Below are 18,105 nucleotides of genomic sequence, written 5' to 3' on the forward strand. Positions count from 1 at the left end.
CAGGAAGAAATCGATTTTGCACGTGGATACTCCTTCCGCTGCCCCTTTACTATTTCAGCACGAGGAGGGAGCACTTCCCTTCTGCCCCAGCCAGAGCCCGGCCAGTGAGACACACTTACAACCTGGGCAGTGAGAAGCCACTATAGTTCCAGCTCCCAGGTTACTCTGTGGACTTTGTGTTTCTAAAAGCCTTCTGGGCTTCCTCCTTTCCTCTGTAAAGGAGCATTCCTCTCCTTCGTTCTCTGCACTTATCTGTGGTTTTGCTATAGCTTGCTTGTCCCAGATTCTAATTCTCTGCTTTTCCCCTTCCCCGCCAAAGCCCCATTTTTTGTTACTGGTGAAATGACTGGGAGTGTTATTCGTAAGGTTAGCCTATCTCCAACTAGGAAGTAGTGACTCCTTTTCCTCCCCAAATTCATCGGTACCTTCCTTCATTTTTCCAAAACCCTAGAGTGTTCCCCTCACCTCAGTTGGAAGCCTGTAATGTTGCATTGTGTAAATAATCCAGAAATCTTCAAAACTATGAGCTAAATAATTGACTCATGGCCACACACCTTTATTTCTACTAGACAAGCAATTAAGAACTTAGGTTTCTATTTAAAAAAAAAAAAAAAAAAAAAAAAAAAACTTCTATGAAGTATGTTTTGATGTGGTTTTGGAATACAGGTGAGGTTGGTGGGGTTAGGTCCGGAGCTGACAACCAAGAAAGAGTTCTTGAACGTCTTTGGTGCAAAAGGGTGGTTTTATTAAAAGTACTGAGACAGGACCCGTGGACAGGAGGAGCTGCTGCCCCAGGGTTGTGAGGGGTGGCTGGTTATATACTTGGGAGTTGAGGGAGGAAAGGGAAAGGGAGGTTTTCCAAAGAACTTTCATATGCTAAAGGCTCACAGGATACTGGAGGCCTTGGCATTGTCAAGTTCAGGTTGTTTTTCCCTGTAGCAAGGCATTAACATCAAGACAGTTGGGAGCTTCCTGGAAGAATGGCCCACGTGTCCCACCCAGGAGCAGGATGCGGGGGTTGCAGGGTGTCCCCTGTGCTTTGTCCTTAGCTGGCCTTCTGTTCCCTCATCACTAGGGTGGACATTTGCTTTCCAAATCTTCTCCCTCCTCTCTCCCTCTGGCCTTTGTTGGAAAGAAAGTTCCATTAATTTGTATTTGTATGTGAACCTGGTCGGTGGTCGGGGCTCAGAAAATGATCAATACGGAAAAGAAACGCATTGGAGAACAGCCTCCTTCCGCGTGGTGCTGGTCTGCCCGCGTCTTCCTGTCCTCAGGAGCCCGGGCAGCGCTTGGTTCGGGTGAGACGAGAGGATGGACTGAGCGCTCCTGGCTGGCAGAGCAGCAGGCTGGCGGCTCCCGTGCCAGGCGCTCTCTGAGCGGCCTCTGTCCCCCGCTTCCGTGTGGCCCCTGAGCCCTGAGTGGCTCCTCCCTGAGACTTGGATTGCGTCCCCTCGCACACCGCAGCCCTGAACTAGCCCGGTGTGTGATCCCAGAGAGCGCACGTCCTCACGATGGCCCCGCTGTGCTTTCTCCTAGTGCACCCGCTGTGGGAGACCGTGGACCTGGTCCCGGGGGGCGAGCGCCAGTCGCCCATCAACATCCGCTGGAGGGACAGCGTCTATGATCCTGGCTTAAAACCGCTCACCATCTCTTACGACCCGACCACCTGCCTCCATGTCTGGAATAACGGGTACTCTTTCCTGGTGGAATTTGAAGATTCTACAGATAAGTCAGGTGAGAGCCCGACCTGGGGTCTTGTCTGGCGTTAAAGGGACAGCCTGGTGTAGCACAGGCCACACCACGCTGCCCCCTCTTTGGGCAGTGGCGTGGGACTCACTGCACTGAGCTTTTCTTTTTTTAATGTGGTAATGTACATGTTACACGAAATTTGTCACCTTAACCATCTGTAAGTATACAGTTCGGTAATCGGTCCAGTCACACTGCTGTGCGACCCACGCTCCCATTCGTCTCCATTACTCTCCGTTTGCAAAACTGAAACTGTGCCACTTAAACAGTAAATCCCCATTTTCCCTTTCTCTCAGCTCCTGGCTATGACCATTTTACCTTCTGTCTGTGAATTGGCCTACTGGGTACTTCATATAAGTGGAATTACACAGTATTTGTCTTTTTATGACTGGCTGATTTCACTGAGCATAATGTCAGCAGGACTCAGCCATACTGTAGCAGATGGCCGAATTTCCTTCTTTGTGAGACGGAATGATACTCCCTTATATGGACAGACCATATTTTGCTTATCCGTTCACCTGTCTGTGGGCACTGGTTGCAGCCACCTTTTGGCTGTTGTGAATAATGCGGCTGTGAACATTGTCCATATATCTGCCGTGTTGTTTCCCGTTGGTACATAACCCACGTGGAATTGCTGCATCATCATTAGAGGTTTTTGAGTATATGAACCATGTCCCTTCTGTTTTCGTGTGTGTTTTCTTCTGGTATACGTGGTATTTCCTATTAATAGATATGTATCGGGACACCTGGGTGGTTCAGGTGTCTGCCTTCAGCTCAGGTCATGATCCCAAGGTCCTGGGATCTAGTCCCACATCCGGCTCCTTGCTCAGCAGGGAGCCTGCTTCTCCCTCCGCCTGCATCTCGCCCTGCTTGTGCTCTTTTTCTCGCTGACAAATAAATAATAATAAAATCTTTTTAAAAATTAATATGTATCTATGTATAGATTCTGTATTTGAAATTTTATTTAAAGTTACGTATTTGAATTTACTTTTATTTGAAACTGTATATGTATTGATTGTTCATTTGAAATTTGTTCTCCGTGTGTTGAATGAGTGCTAACCTTCCTCTGCTTGTTGACATTACAAAGAGCTTCTGTATTAAATAGTAATACAGTTTAGCCAGATTTTATATGATAAGATTGCAGTGCAGAGCAAAAGGATAGTCAGGCAAGAAAAAGACATTTTTATGTTTTTAGTCATCGAGTAACGTGTATATATTTTGTCAACCAGTGACTGATTTATTCATTCTGTATTTACCGAGTGCCAGCCATGTGCCAGGCCTTGCACTAAGTGCCAGGAATACTAACTAGATTCTTGACCTCCTAGCATTCAAAGTCTAGTGAGAGATGCATGCATGAAATTAGAAGTATAAAGCAAGTGTAATTTGAGAAGGGGTTTCTAAAAGTGCTGTGGGACCACAGAGGAGGGGATGATGTAGACTGCTCAGAGAAGTCTGCTGATTTCAGCAAGGAGGGGTATCAATTCAAAATGAACAGACCTTTTAGAATTTCTTTTGGGGCGGGGGGAAGGAAGAGAGTTTTATTAGAGCCCAAGTGAGGACAGCTGCCCAAGGTACACAGTCTCCAGAGTACTTCCAGTAAAGGATCATTTGAGGTAGGGCTAGATACATTTTATATACATAAGCGGTTGTAACATTTTTAAGAAGTTACAAATTATTAAACAAAGAACTTTTCAGGAAGTTGCAGTCCTTATCTTAGGTTTCCAGTATATGCTAGAGCTATATGATTTTAACCTCTTGAGAACCAAGGAAGTTTCTTACTTTCTGTTATCTTTTGTGTTCAGAATGCACCTTTTTGGTTATTTTCTTTAACAAAGCATATATAGCACATGCTGTGAGGTATTGGCTGAGTCATTTTGACCTTGGTAAATGTTAAAGCAGAGCTTCCCTAGGAGCCCAGGAGCAGGACCCACAAATATTAAAAGTTGAAAATTTCTTTTATCAGGCGACATTTATCTTGGCGATTGAAGGATGAGTCGGGAGTTTTCCAAGAGGATTAGAAGGGCATTGGAGATGGACGGAAAATCATGTGCAAAAGCAGATGTTCAGAAAATGGCCAAAAACAAAGTGGCCAGAATGCAGATTGCATTTTGGGGAGAGACAGGAAGAATGATGATCACTGATGCTTAGGAGGGGAGATGGAAGGCAGGTTCCTCAGTACTGGTTAGTTTTACGTGACACCGTGACACAGCATGATTTCATTTAGTTCAGTTGCTTTATTTTCTGAGATTCACCCAGTCAGTAGTGTAGGTCCACAAGGTCATATTAATCCAAGTGTGAGATGGTGGGAGCTCACATGAAGGCTGTAAGAATTGAAGTAGGGAGAAAGCACATTTTTAAAAAGCATTTCTAAAATAAAAGTGTCGTGAACACACTGTGAAGGCACACACACGAATTGTGTCCACAGTGTCAGCCCTGTCCAGTCCTAAGCAAGGTTAACATAATTACAAAGCAGGTTCAGGATTCCAAACTCAGTGACATTTCCCCACATGGTGGACTTGGCTTCTCACCTTTCACACAGAGCAGGACAGAAGATGAGCCACACAACAAAGAAGATAACCCAGGGGGGCAGGAAGTGAGGGAACCAAACTCGAAGTTAGGCTGTGGGCAGGGAGGTGAGAGAAGGCAGCAGTGGGCTGTCCAGCCTGAGTCAGTGCTCGGCACTCTCCGCTTCTATTCCAGCCCCCAGAGGATCTCTGTTCTGTCGGAGATCCATCGGGCACTGTGTGCGGCAACAGGGGCCTTTTGTAAGTGGTCAGACATGCGCAGGTCTTGTCTGAGGCATCTGACTGTTGGCTGCAAAAGTCTTTTCTTTCTGAAGGGATCAAACCAGTCCTGGGCCTCTGCAGATTTCTGGGCCTCTGCTTGTTAGGAGGTCTGGGGTATCATCAGTTGGTGCTGGTCTCGGTGACCTCTGGTGGTTGCAGTATGCTTAACTGCCTGTTTCACTGCTTGACGCGGGCCCCTGCTTGACGTGAGTGACTCCATCTTGCTATGTACAAAAGCAATAGGACTTGGAGATGGGACTCATCGAGTGAGGAGAAAGCAACGTTAACCACATCCTTGAGTCCTCTCACTTGGGAGGCTGGGGGGATGGTGATGCCAGAAAGGTCATGAATGATGGATGAGGAATACTTTTCGGGAAATATAGAAAGCACATAAGGAAATAAATAAATAAATATTTATAACTTTTACCCTATTTAATTTTAAATATTACATTAAAAATAGAAACGTGTTGAGTGGTTATCCATCAAAGAAGAATTGTGTCAGTTCCTGTTTAATTTCCATAAGGAGAATCTGCTTCTCTCAAGATAAGCATCTTTGCTACTTTTGATGCCAGTGGATTCGGATTTTAGTATTTCCTGCAAATCAAGATGGGAATGAGCAAATATTGATCCCTCACTGAAATATTATCCACTTTCCTAATAAAAACTTCTTCTCATCAAATTTTTTATTTCAAAGTAATATTAATTGTTGCTTCTGCATTAAACCTTCCTCTTTGTTTCTGTCTCATTTTGCATCAGATCATCATATGCTTTTCCCACTGGCTTTATTTTACGTGAAGAAACATGTTTAAATACTGTAGGTTGAATAAGGCAAGAGATTTCTTTCGGAGCAATCCTATAGGGTCGGGCATTAATCCTTTTAGTGCATCATAATGCAATCAAGTTTCAAAGCTTTGAGGATACAGCAGCTGGAGGAAAATAGTTTAGCTATGATAGCAATTTTTTTAAAGATTTTATTTATTTGAGAGAGAGCACAAGCAGGGGGAGGAACAGAGGGAGAGGAACAAGCAGGTTACACAGTGAGCGCGGAGCCCAACACAGCTCGGTGTCACAACCCTGAGATCATGACCTGAGCCAAAATCAAGAGTTGGAACACTTAACCAACTGAGCCACCCAGGTGCCCCTATGATAAGGATATCTTATAAAGGTTTAAAAAAAAAAAACAACTTACCAACTTTAAATGTATTCTAGAATGGAAAGATCGAACATTATGATACTGTTATTTAAGAATATTGGGATCAGGGCGCCTGGGTGGCTCAGTGGGTTAAAGCCTCTCCCTTCGGCTCAGGTCATGATCCCAGGGTCATGGGATCGAGCCCCACATTGGGCTCTCTGCTCAGCAGGGAGCCTGCTTCCTCCTCTCTCTCTCTGTCTACTTGTGATCTGTCTGTCAAATAAATAAATAAAATCTTTTTTAAAAAAAAAAAAAGAATATTGGGATCAATACACTGGTAAGATAAGCCATGCTTATAAGACAAGATTGTTACAACTATATTTCAAGTGGTATAAAATGGTGTTGTCCAATATGGTATACATAAGGCTGGTGTGACTTTTAAGCACTTGAAATGTGGCTAATACAATTGAAAAAATGGATTTTTAAGACTTTTAAGTGTGGCTCCTACAGACTTGAAAATTACCTTTGTGATTTGCATTACATTTCTGTCGTTGGCACTGTTATAAAAGGATAAAGGCAAATAATGGTTAAAAGGTGAGATCAGTGAATACATTCAGAATGGCATAAAAAGATAAAGCAAACAGCTATGGGAAGTGATCTGGAAAGGAAGCAATATTTATGAGTGTTCTGTGACTATTTGCTAAGTGCTTCATTTATCTTCCCCAGAGGTCTTTGATGACGATACGGTCGTCTCTATTTTCCAGAGGAAGTGAAGCTCCCTGAAGTTCACTGCTTTTGCCAGGTCACACAGCTGACTGCTGGAGAACTGATGGAAAATCAGCAGACCACACTCTGTGCAAGGCCTCTGAGCTCCTGGAGACTTCAGCAGGTGCTGGCCTCCTGCAAGGTCTGGAGGTAGAGTGTTTCCTGGGCGCCCCAGATTTGTTTTCATCAGGTACAGTAAGACGGACAGACATGGGAATGACTGTCGTGCAAGAATTGTATCCTACCATCCCTAAAGCCGAAAGGCAGGGCCACATGAGGAAGCGCCAGGGATGGCCAGGAGGCAGAGGGAAGGAGGAGAAATGGTGGCTGAGAGCCAGTTGTGGTCCTGGGGGAAGGAGCACACAAGGCAGCATAGAGAGGCTGTCCCCTGGTTGTCTGCCCCCTGGTCCTGGGGCGGGTGGGGCACGGGGACCGTGATCGGGCGCATCAGTGCTGATGAAGTTGCTGCCCGGGCTCTGGATTGGTTGGTTTCCCTACGAGGACGCCCTCCCACTTGTTTCTTCTCTCTTGGAATTACCTCACCCTGGGAGGGGCAGTCCCCCCCAATGCCAGGAAGCCTCACATGTCAAAGCATCAAACACGAACTGGAACGGGTGGTTATTACACTGAGGCTCCAGGAATGAGCCCTTGAGGACGCGGGTGTGCTCTGAGAGCTGGGCCTTAGCATGCCCTGACTGGCTGGGAGAGCTTCAGCCCACAGCGCCCCTGGAGGCTGAGCAGCAGGGAGGGGAGGGGGCCGTGGGGGAGGCCGAGGCTGATGGAGCAGGGGCGCCTTTCCCTGCACGCTGTGGGCTGGAGCTTGTCCACAAACCACCTGCCTGTTTGTTTTGTATGTGTTTTCATTCAGTGATGTTTATAACATCCTAAATTGTCAGTTTAAGTGCAGTTTCAGTACTGTAGATTGTTTTTAGGTAATCACCAATTGTCTGATACACATTCTATAACAATTGTAGAGTAACATCTCCTTTTTAAAATATGTTCTCATTTATTGTTTGTTAGCTGCACATCATGAAGAGCTACAGAAATTCGTGGATACTGTGCCATCAGTTAAGCGTAAGGTAATTTTTTTTCCCCAAGTAAATTGAAATGCCTGTTTCGTGTAATCTCGAGTGGAGACACTCACAGGGCACTTTGCGACTTGCCCCGAAGAGCACTTGGCCCTTAACACGCGTGTGTTGAGAGCGCGCCCGGCCCTGGGACACCTTGCAGGGGCCGGAAGGGATTCTGTGGGCGCGTGCTCACCGCTTGGGTTCTGCTGCCCTGCCCTAGCCCTCAGGGAGTCGGGAACCCAGTGCTGTCCCCTCCTGGGCTCCTTCTGAGTCCCTGTGGCAACAGCCAGAGCGGTCCCGCCGGCGGCGAGCAGAGAAGAGTTGGACAGAAACGTGGCGTGGCCGGCTGTACCGAACAATGACCCACATCCTCCAGAATGGACACCTTTGTCCGGGCCCCAGACTAACTGGCCGTTCCTCCAGGCCGTTCCGTGGAGGTCCACTTCTCTCTCTCTCTCTCTCTCTCTCCCTCCCCACCTCGGTCTCTGTCCCCACGGCCTCCTTCCCTCTCCCTCCCTGTCCGTCTCCCTCTTCCCTGCCCTCTCTCTGTCTCCCCCTTTCCGTCCAGGAACTTGACTCCCCCAAATTTGCATTGCGTTTTAGAAAGGAGAATTCTGTCAGGGGACACGCAGCAGCTACTTCCTCCCTCCCAAAGAGTTAGAGGAGAGCACTGCAGTCAAGTCACCGGACGGAGGGAGGCAGTGCGCGGCACCTGTCCTGTTCCCGGGGAGGAGGAAGGAGCAGAACTACCGAGTTAACGACGGGAACGAGGCAGGGCCGTGATTCTGTCCTCAAGTGCCCAGAATTCCTCCAGACCGCTGCTGGTCCCTAGACTCCCCTAGACTCATCACCCCGTCCGCTGATTCCTGAGTGACTTTCACCATGAAATGATGACGTGGTGACCTCTTCTCTTGGCCAGGACACCCTTGTGGAATTTGGGTCATTTGATCCTTCCTGCCTGATGCCTGCCTGCCCAGATTACTGGACCTACTCGGGGTCCCTGACTACCCCCCCACTCTCCGAGTCCGTCACCTGGATCATTAAGAAGCAGCCCGTAGAGGTTGATCACGATCAGGTACGTTCTTTCCATCCACATTTCTTTCTGAGGACCCGCTAGCCTGCCCCTTTGAAGCAAGGCTGGGCTCCAACTTTGGCATCAGTTGTTAAGATCTCGTAATGCCAATACATGTTTATTGAGATATGCTAACATATTTTCTCAATTTGGCCATCAATTTGGAGATAGTTCAAATTAACCAGAGACAGGCGTTAAGACCTAGAAGAACATAAGCTTTTTGCTTTCATTTTTGACAGTAATGTGTATTTTGCTATATATGCGTGGTGTAGAATTGCTATAAAAATTAAGATCTTTAAATGGAAAAAAAGGCTGGAAATGGATGTGTTCGAACCAGTTTGATATTTATTTATTATTGAAGTACTGTTGATACGTAGTGTTACATTAGTTGCATGTGTACAACATGGCGATTTGACAACCCGGTATGTTATGCTGTGCTTACAAGCGTAGTAGTTCCCGTCTGTCACTTGACCATACAAGTCTGGTACAAACCCACTGACAGTTTTCCCTGTGCTTTTTCCCTGTCATCCCCATGACTTATTAATTTCCATACTGGAAGCCTTGTACCTCCTACTCCCCTTCACCCATCTTCTCCTTCTAATCCCCCCTCCGCAGTATTCCCCTTTCCTCTGCCAACTGTCATACAGAGTTTGTTCTCTGTATTTGTGTAAAAAGCCTTAATTTTCTTAAGAGATACGTACTGTGGAATTTCGAGGTAAGGACAGAGCCCAACAATGTCTACACAGAAATTTTATTCTAAGTCAGAAGTTTTGACTTTGAAGTTTTGGTATTTGCTTTGCATTTAGAAATGAAAGGTTAAGTAGTGGTTACTATGTCAACACACAGAACGTTTAATTCATAAATGAACTAAACTGTAATAATAATTGCTTTCACTTGTTTGTTTTGAAATTTTATTGATTAAAATTTTTTTCCAAAGACAAAAGCTTCTAAGTTCTTTTTTATAAAGCCAAGATAACAGTGAAACCAAAACCCACCAAAGATTGGACACCCCCTCCCAAATAAACCCTAAGCCCCAAAAGTAGTATCTCTCAAGAATATTTAGAAATAAGGAAAGCTAAATAAAATACCTGAATCTACCAGCATATCACATAGGATTTTTTCTAGTAATGTAGGGATCACTCAGTATTGGGAATGATACAGTTATGATTAGTCTGCGGCCATACCACCCTGAACGCGCCCGGTCTCATCTGATCTCTGAAGCTCAGCAGGGTCGGGCCTCGTTAGTAACATGGATGGGAGGAATGATGTAGTTCTGATTAATAGACTTCAGCCCATTAGCAAAGATAAAGGGAAAGCTCGTATTTTCATTTTCATACATTCCTAAAATGTATTGACAAAATTCATAATGTATTTTTTGTAGAATTTTTTTTTAATATTTTATTTATTTGACATACAGCATCACCAGGGGGAGTGGCAGGCAGAGGAGAGGGAGAAGCAGGCTCCCCACCAAGCAGAGAGCCTGATGTGGGGCTCCATCCCAGGACCCTGAGATTATGACCTGAGCCGAAGGCAGATGCTTAACTGACTAAGCCACCCATTCACCCCATTTTTGTAAAATTTTTTAATAAAGCAAATGAAATGAGAATTATCTAAATTGGTGAAGTAGACTGACCAATCATGGTTCAGAAATAACGAGTATGCATCAAAAGAAATGAAATCTTGCCATTTGCAACAACATGGATGGAACTAGAGCGTATCATGCTTAGCGAAATAAGTCAAGCAGAGAAAGACAACTATCATATGATCTCCCTGATATGAGGAAGTGGTGATACAACATGGAGGCTTAAGTGGGTAGAAGAAGAATAAATGAAACAAGATGGGATTGGGAGGGAGACAAACCATAAGTGACTCTTAATCTCACAAAACAAACTGAGGGTTGCCGGGGGGGGGGGGTTTGGGAGAAGGGGGGGGGATTATGGACATTGGGGAGGGTATGTGATTTGGTGAGTGCTGTGAAGTGTGTAAACCTGGTGATTCACAGACCTGTACCCCTGGGGATAAAAATATATGTTTATAAAAAATAAAAAATAAATAAAAAAAAAATTAAAGTCTAGAAATAACGAGTATGATTAGTATGGAAAGGATAGCTACTAATTAATTAGCATATTAAATACTAAATTGGCTAACTTCTGGTAGTAGTCAGTAGACAAAAGAAGATAAAAGAAATAAGCGAAATATTGGGGTGCCTGGGTGGCTCAGTTGATTAAGCAACTGCCCTTGGCTCAGGTCATGATCCTGGAGTCCCAGGATCGTGTTCGGCATTGCTCGGCATGGAGTCTGCATCTCCCTCTGACCCTCCCCCTTCTCATTCTCTCCCCTTCTCTCTCTTAAATACATAAAAATCTTAAAAGAAAAAGAAGAAGAATTTTGTTAGGTTGTTTAAAAAAATGAGAGAAACATTAGTGGAGTACCATACTAATTCATAGATATCAATTCCTTTGGCATATTTAAATCACAAGATAGAATGGAAGAAAGAACCCTACTTATAATGGAAACTAATAAACTAAAATACCTTGGAATGAACTTAAAATGTTAGAAAACTGTCATGTATTCCTAAGGGACACAAAACACTATTTGAAATAAAATTCATACCATGGTATTAAGTAGAAAGATAAAGACACCTTCGATGTCAATTCTTAAGTTGTAATTTTCCACGGATTGTTTATTCCCCATAAATTTTATGTGTCTCAAAAAAATATGTCACTTGTTACATTGTGGGGGGCCTGTTCGTGTATCGTAGGATGTTTAGCAATGTCCTTGGCCTCAACCCACTGGATGCCAGAAGACCCCCAACAAGTTAACAACCAGAACTGTCTCCATACAGTCTCTGATTGCTGGTGCAAGCTCACCTCTGCTTGAGCACTAACTAATATGTGCTGATCTCTAACACCAACTAATACATGAAGTCCTTTACCACCTAGTGTGTGAAAAGAAACATCTTCAATATGAAAACAGCTTTGAATAAATCAACACATTGCTTTACCAGTAAAAGCGGAGGAGTGATGCACTTATTACTGCCTATAGCTCACCAGCAGAAGATTTATTGGAGGATTCTTTACCTACAAAGCAGAATGACATCCATTTGGTTATGCTGAGGATAAGATGTAGGAAATTCTGTAGATATCTGAAAGAAAAATACGTTCTAAGAAATCCATACACAGTGGCATTAGGCTGTCCAGTTTCAAGCGGTGACCACCTGAAGAGATACGTTAGGTATATAGGAAGAGTTATTTTCTACCATGAAAAATCTCTTACGAAGAAATTTCTATCATAGGAATTTCTCTTTTAAAAATCATCTACCCAGGGGCGCCTGGGTGGCTCAGTGGGTTAAAGCCTCTGCCTTCAGCTCAAGTCATAATCCTGGGGTTCTGGGATCAAGCTCCACATCAGGCTCTCTGCTCAGCAGGGAGCCTGCTCCCTCCTCTCTCTCTGCCTGCCTCTCTGCTTACTCGTGATCTCTGTGGAATAACTAAATAAAATCTTTAAAAAATAAAAATAAATAAAAAATATCATCTACCTGGAGGTCATTCCATAATGAATTTGCCAAAAAATTTAATGTCAGCTCATTGCCCTGCACCTGCCAGTTAACCACACCCCTGCTTCCTGGTATCTTTTTTTTTTTAAGATTTTATTTATTTATTTGACATAGAGATCACAAGTAGGCAGAGAGGCAGGCAGAGAGAGGGGGGAAGCAGCCCCTCCCCGCTGAGCAGAGAGCCCAATGCAGGGCTCGACCCCAGAACCCTGAGATCATGGTCTGAGCTGAAGGCACTGACTTCAGAAAATATTGGGTGCTTATAGTGATCTGAAGGGACGCCTGCACCCCAATGCTTATAGCAGCAATGTCCACAACAGCCAAAATATGGAAAGAGGACGGGTGTCCACCAGATGAATGGATAAGGAAGATGTGTGTGTATATACAAACACACGCATGCATCATGGAATATTACTTGGCCGTCAAAAAGAATGATACCACCTACAAGGCCGTGGATGGAACTAGAGGGCATTATGCTAAGAAAAATAAGTCAATCAGAGAAAGACAGTTATCATATGATTTCACAAATGTGGAACTTAAGGAACAAAACAGGAATGTAAAAGAAAGGAGGGAAAAATAAAGTAAAACAAAATCAGAGAGGAAGACAAACCATAAGAGACTTTTAAATTGGAGGAAACAAACACAGTTCCTGGAGGGGGTGGGGCGCTAACTGGGGGATGGGCATGAAGTAGGTCAATTGATGTAATGAGCACTGGGTGTTATGTGCACCTGATCAATCAATGAACTCTTACCTCTGAAACTAATAAGAAAAAAAGGGAAAAAACTTCCGGTGCTTCTTCATTAATTTATATTGAGTATATATCATCACCACTGAGCCATGCACCTCTCAGAACTGTTGCCTGCTCTTGGACTCATCACTAGCTTCTACTTTCTAGCTCACATCCCACCATGGGGAACAACCCAGTAGGGTTTTTTTGCATGGGCGTTGCAGGGAAGTTTTCACAAACGGACCAATTCACACCAACTTCAACAGACCTTAAACCTAAGTACTACAACAATTCCTCTTCCTTTAAAAGAGCATTCAAGTGCATTTTTACAATAATGAAGGAGAGTGCCATTCTGCCGGTTTTCTGTATTTTCAGGACCCGAGAGAAATGACTACATTTTCTCCCGCTAAGTGTCAGGTACAAACGCCGAAGCAGGCCTCGTGGCCCCTGTGCCTAGAGCCACGTGCCAGGGACATGCAGTGTGATCTGGAGGGTCCGCGGTCCTCAGCAGCAGGCGTGCCCGGGGCATCTTCCCCGTCCGCGGGGCCCGGGCCTGGCTCGTGCAGGGCCCCTGTCCAGGAGGTTCCCCACATGAGACCCCGCGTGCCGCCCGTGCGTCGCGATTTCAACGGTCGCCCCAGCCCGGCGTGTTCCGCGTCCGCAGACACTCGGAGCCCTTGCGGAAGCCGTGTTTCGCCCTCCGAGGCCCCGACGCCGCCGCACCGCCAACATGGGCGGCTACCTGAGCAGACACCTGGGCAGATACCTGCGCACGGCCAAGGCCGCGCTGCCACGCCCCGCTTGGGGAAACCGCTACCTGCGGGCCAGGCCCGCCCCCCACCGCCGCGGCGCGGTCCAGAGCCAAGTCATCTCAGTGCACCGGGAGCGCTGGATGCAGAGCCGGACCCGCCTCCCGCTGCCGCCCCACCTGGACCACCCCCGAGTCCAGAGGGCCGTAGTGCCCAAGGCCTGGAGGAGCTTCCGCGGCAAGTCCCCCCTCCACACCTTCCTGGGGCTGGATTTCTCTAGCAGGCGCAAGAGCTTCGTGAGGCACTGCCTCTGGAAGGCCCAGAACGTCCTGAACATCTGGAACATGGTGACCGTCAACATCGCTCCTCCTGAGGGCGGCGGGAGCTCCAGCGGGCGCCCAGCCACCCAGGAGCACCCGCACTCCTGCGCCATGGAGATCCGGCTGAGGGCTCGCAGCCCCGGCCAGAGAGGGAAGAAGAGGAGCGGCAGAGCTCTCCGGTTCGAAGGCCCCCCGGCCAAGAGGAGGCGGCAGAGCCCAGGGGCCAGGCCGTCCGCCTTCAGGCCTGTGTGGAAAGATGGCATGGCCCCTTCCTTCGTGCCCAGGCCTGGGCCTCTGAGAAGAGGCCTCTTCTGGCATCGCGCCGACCAGGAGGCCACCCAGCCCGGGCCCGACCCGCCGCCAGGACACCAGCAGGCCCCAGGAGAGTCACCGGGCCTCGGCTTGAGAGCAGATGAGCGTGTCCCAGAGCCTGGGCCCTCCTGCAGCCTGGGGCTCCCCTTGTATCCTGAGCCACCGCCTGAGACTCGAACCAGCAGTCCTTTTACCCCGCTGACCCCCGCTCTACCCCGGCATGAGTGACCGGCCCCGGCAGCCAGCCCTCACCGCCCGGGCAGCAGCTCCGCCCAGGCCCCAGACCCACCTCCCTTGACCCATGGGGCTGGCATCCAAACCTCGGTCTTCCTCCTGCCCTCCCCCTGCCCGCCTTCTCCCTGGAGACACACTTAGCGGGAAGGCCTGCTTCTCCCCTTTTCCCAGTTTCTTGAGTGAAAACAGTGTTCTGTTAGTAACAATAATAAAGTTTCGTTATACAGAGTGTCGTCTTTCTTTCAAAGGGACATATACGAGGATTTCGTCTACACTGAGAATTCTCTGTCTTGGCACTGTTAACATTTGGGGCCGGGTAATTCTTTCCTGGTCCTTGGGTGCTGTCCTCTGCATCGTAGGGTTTTAGCACAACCCCTGGCCTCTATCTTCTAGGGGCGGGCAGCGCACCCACATTGTGAAAATACCAAAATATTTTCGAACATTGCCATATATTCCAGAAGGAGGTGGGGGGGACGTAGGGGGGGAGGGGAAAACGGGTGGGAGAGGGGTGGGGGTGTGAGAGAGTGGTAGGGGATGGAGGAGGGGGGGGTACTTGGAAGAAAAAAAAAAAGCCCACACTGGTGGAAAAACTGAGGGACAGTGACCACTGCTGGCAGAAACAGTCAAGCTTCATCTTTTTAAAAGTAAGCTACTTGGGGGGCCTGGGTGGCTCAGTGGGTTAAAGCCTCTGCCTTCAGCTCAGGTCATGATCCCAGCGTCCTGGGATCGAGCCCCACATCGGGCTCTCTGCTCAGCAGGGAGCCTGCTTCCTCCTCTCTCTGCCTGCTGCTCTGCCTACTTGTGATCTCCGTCTGTCAAATAAATAAAATCTTTAAAAAAAAAATAAGCTACTTGTTGGCAAAACTGAAAATGCTAAATACTGGGAAGTGGTGGGAAAGATGCTGAGAACTGGGGCGCCAGGCGGCGCTGAGTGCGAATGTGTAGCAGCGCTTGAAAGTGCTGCCCAGAGCAGAGCGTGACCATGAAAAACTCTCCTACACGGTGTGTACACACACCTGCCACACACACATACACCACACACCACACACATACCCCCACGTACAGACACACACACGCACAACCCACACACACATCACACACAACATACTCCCCCCACATACCCACCATACACACACAACACACATCCCCACCCACATACACACTATACGCACCCCACACACACCCCCACTACCACACACACCACACCCACACACACGACACATAACCCCCCACACCCCACCCACACACCACATACACTACACACACCCACATGCACAACACCCATTCCCACACACATACTCACCCCACACACCCACCATACACAAACCCCACACCCACACGCACCCCCACTAACACACCACACATACACCACACACCACAACCCCCCACACACACACAGCAGAGAGGGATGTTCTTCCCAGCACTCCGTCAGAACAGAGAAGCCGAACAACCTAAATGCTCACTTACAGGGGGACGACTAACGTAAACATACTATGCGCTAGCGAGGAAATTCTGTTCCACAAACTGAAGGAAGGACATAGCCCCAGGATTCTCCACTCTTGGGCTACTGGGCCACGCGGTTCTCTGAATCGTGGGATGCTTAGCGGCACCCCTGGCCCCCATCGCCCAGACAGCAGCAGGACCACCTCCAGCAGTGACAGTCACACGCATCTCCAGACATTGTCAAATATGCCCAGGGGGACCGACATCACCCCCAGTGGGAAACCACTGAACTAGGGCTCCGTGGTTTTGACAACAGGTTACATCTCAAAACGAATCTGCTGAATGAAAAAGCCGGGGACTGGTAGAGTATGTGTGGCTCACGCCGTTTACAGAATTTAAACAAATGCAAAGTAACGTTGCTGGGAAAATGGGGAAGCCAGGAACCGCATTAAGAGGTCTTCTGGACACTTTCCCTGCCTCGCTCCTTCCATCGAAAGCCTCTTTAAATAGTGTTTAAACATGAATTTCACAGCATCCACCTTTAGAGAGTCCGAGAATAAACAAAGTCTCTTCTCCGGTGCAGCCTGCGTTCTAAGGGGGCGCAGACAGAAGAAACAAGGAAACGGACACACTAGCAGGTGCAGAGAAGCTCCATAAGGAAAAATAAAGAAGGAATAGGGACACGTATGAGTCCACCAACACAACCGGGACCCTACGTCCTTTCCCGTGTCCGCATCACCATGGAACTACAGCATCCTTTACTATGAATGCAAGTACTTTACCTGGGGTTTCTGTAGGGGCAATGCCTACTTTCACGTAGCACCTCAGCGAAGAGATTGAAAATGTTTTATCTACCTAGACGTGAAGATTACTAGAAGATGCAAACTGTTCCTGAAGATATTAAGTCAACATTTTCAATGCTGACAGTTACTGTTAGATACAAAATGTCTTGGACTGAACCGCTAGAAGTCAAGTTCGTGTTTTGAGGTTTACTCCCTGCCATTTGCTGGACTTGAGACGAGGCATTTCACTCTACAGCAGTTGCTAGAACGGGCGTGAGATCTTAGTGTGTCCACGAGGGTACCTGTATATAGAGGTCAGTCCGATGGAATTATCAGAATTCACTAGAATAATCATTTCGTCCAACTCTTTTACAAAGTACTAATATTTATACATATTCAAACGGCTTCTCAAGCAAAGCTCTGAAAAGGTAAAAATGTCCACTCCGTTTCCTCAAGTGTAGAAAGCCCTGGTTTTACACTAATCCTCTGCGATTTGGCTCTACTGTCGTTTCTCCTCAATGGCGCCAGACAGGGCCAACTGCATCCGAGGGGAGGTAAGAATCAGGCTCTTGTTTCTGGAAATCAAAGGACTAAAGAGGAGCCGGGCTGCTGTTTTACAAGCACAAGACCATTAATCCCATTACTGTGGACAAAACAGCACGTTGTTCCTTTTCAGATCACAAGACTTATTCCTGAATAATTAGGCACAGGAAGAAATCCATTCCGTGCCCTACACCATGAGATTCAGAAAGAAAAGGCCATGCCCGAGTCAGACTTCTCCCTCTCGTGCTAAAAGTTGACCAATTGCCCTAAAAGCCAACACTGGACGAACTCGGCAGGTGCATTTCCCAACTTGCTTGGGAAGTAGACTCGAGTGTCCCCTTCGGTTACATTTCCCTAGAAACTACTTTCAACATTTACACATTTGTCTGAAACTAGTTTACAAAATCTGGCCTAAACCTTACCGTAACAACTTCAAAACCCCTAGCTGCCATCTTCGAATTCACAAGAGATCTTCACATAACCTGACCTCATGAAACCAGAACGTTCTGTCCTTGCCATTTGCCCAGACATCTTCCATTCTGCTTTTAAGAAAACCTGGGGTGGGGGCGTTCCTAGGTGTGTCAGTCAGTTAAGCGACCATCTCTTGATTTCAGTTCATGGCATGATCTCAGGGTCACAAGACGGAGCCGCACGTCGGGCACCTCGCTTGGCCCAGAGACGGCTGGAGATTTTATTCTCCTCCTCCTCCTGCCCCTCGTCACGCTTGCTCTGTCTCTCTCTCTGAAATAGATAAATTAGTCTTAAAAACAAACAATAAGGAACATCCAGGAAGTAGGAAGCAAATCACTTGACAGCAGGCTTCCAGTAAGGACTTGGAAAGCTTTGTCCCTCCCGTTCCTGCGCCGG

At 47.1% G+C, this 18,105-nt stretch overlaps 2 protein-coding genes across 2 annotated transcripts; both read left to right on the plus strand.

The window, feature by feature from the left end:
* The first annotated feature begins 291 nt into the window (after positions 1–291).
* LOC132007248 (carbonic anhydrase 5B, mitochondrial-like) lies at positions 292–9,503 on the plus strand. Its single transcript, XM_059385346.1, has 4 exons — positions 292–1,734; positions 6,429–6,579; positions 7,450–7,508; positions 8,419–9,503. Exons 1-3 carry the CDS (start codon positions 1,512–1,514, stop codon positions 7,460–7,462), a joined length of 387 nt encoding a protein of 128 aa, XP_059241329.1. The 5' UTR covers positions 292–1,511; the 3' UTR covers positions 7,463–7,508; positions 8,419–9,503.
* A 3,999-nt stretch (positions 9,504–13,502) lies between these two features.
* LOC132007247 (POM121-like protein 12) lies at positions 13,503–14,638 on the plus strand. The gene has a single exon (XM_059385345.1). It carries the CDS (start codon positions 13,586–13,588, stop codon positions 14,462–14,464), a length of 879 nt encoding a protein of 292 aa, XP_059241328.1. The 5' UTR covers positions 13,503–13,585; the 3' UTR covers positions 14,465–14,638.
* The last annotated feature ends 3,467 nt before the right edge of the window (positions 14,639–18,105 follow it).

This window comes from Mustela nigripes, chromosome X, assembly GCF_022355385.1.
Source record: "Mustela nigripes isolate SB6536 chromosome X, MUSNIG.SB6536, whole genome shotgun sequence".
In the NCBI taxonomy this organism is placed as follows: domain Eukaryota; kingdom Metazoa; phylum Chordata; class Mammalia; order Carnivora; family Mustelidae; genus Mustela; species Mustela nigripes.

Excerpts from the sequence above, each read along its gene's own strand:
- LOC132007248 (XM_059385346.1), top strand. The coding sequence starts at position 1,512 with ATGGCCCCGCTGTGCTTTCTCCTAGTGCACCCGCTGTGGGAGACCGTG. Across the intron at positions 1,735-6,428 it reads AGATTCTACAGATAAGTCAG|AGGAAGTGAAGCTCCCTGAA; the intron begins GTGAGAGCCCGA and ends TCTATTTTCCAG.
- LOC132007247 (XM_059385345.1), top strand. The coding sequence starts at position 13,586 with ATGGGCGGCTACCTGAGCAGACACCTGGGCAGATACCTGCGCACGGCC.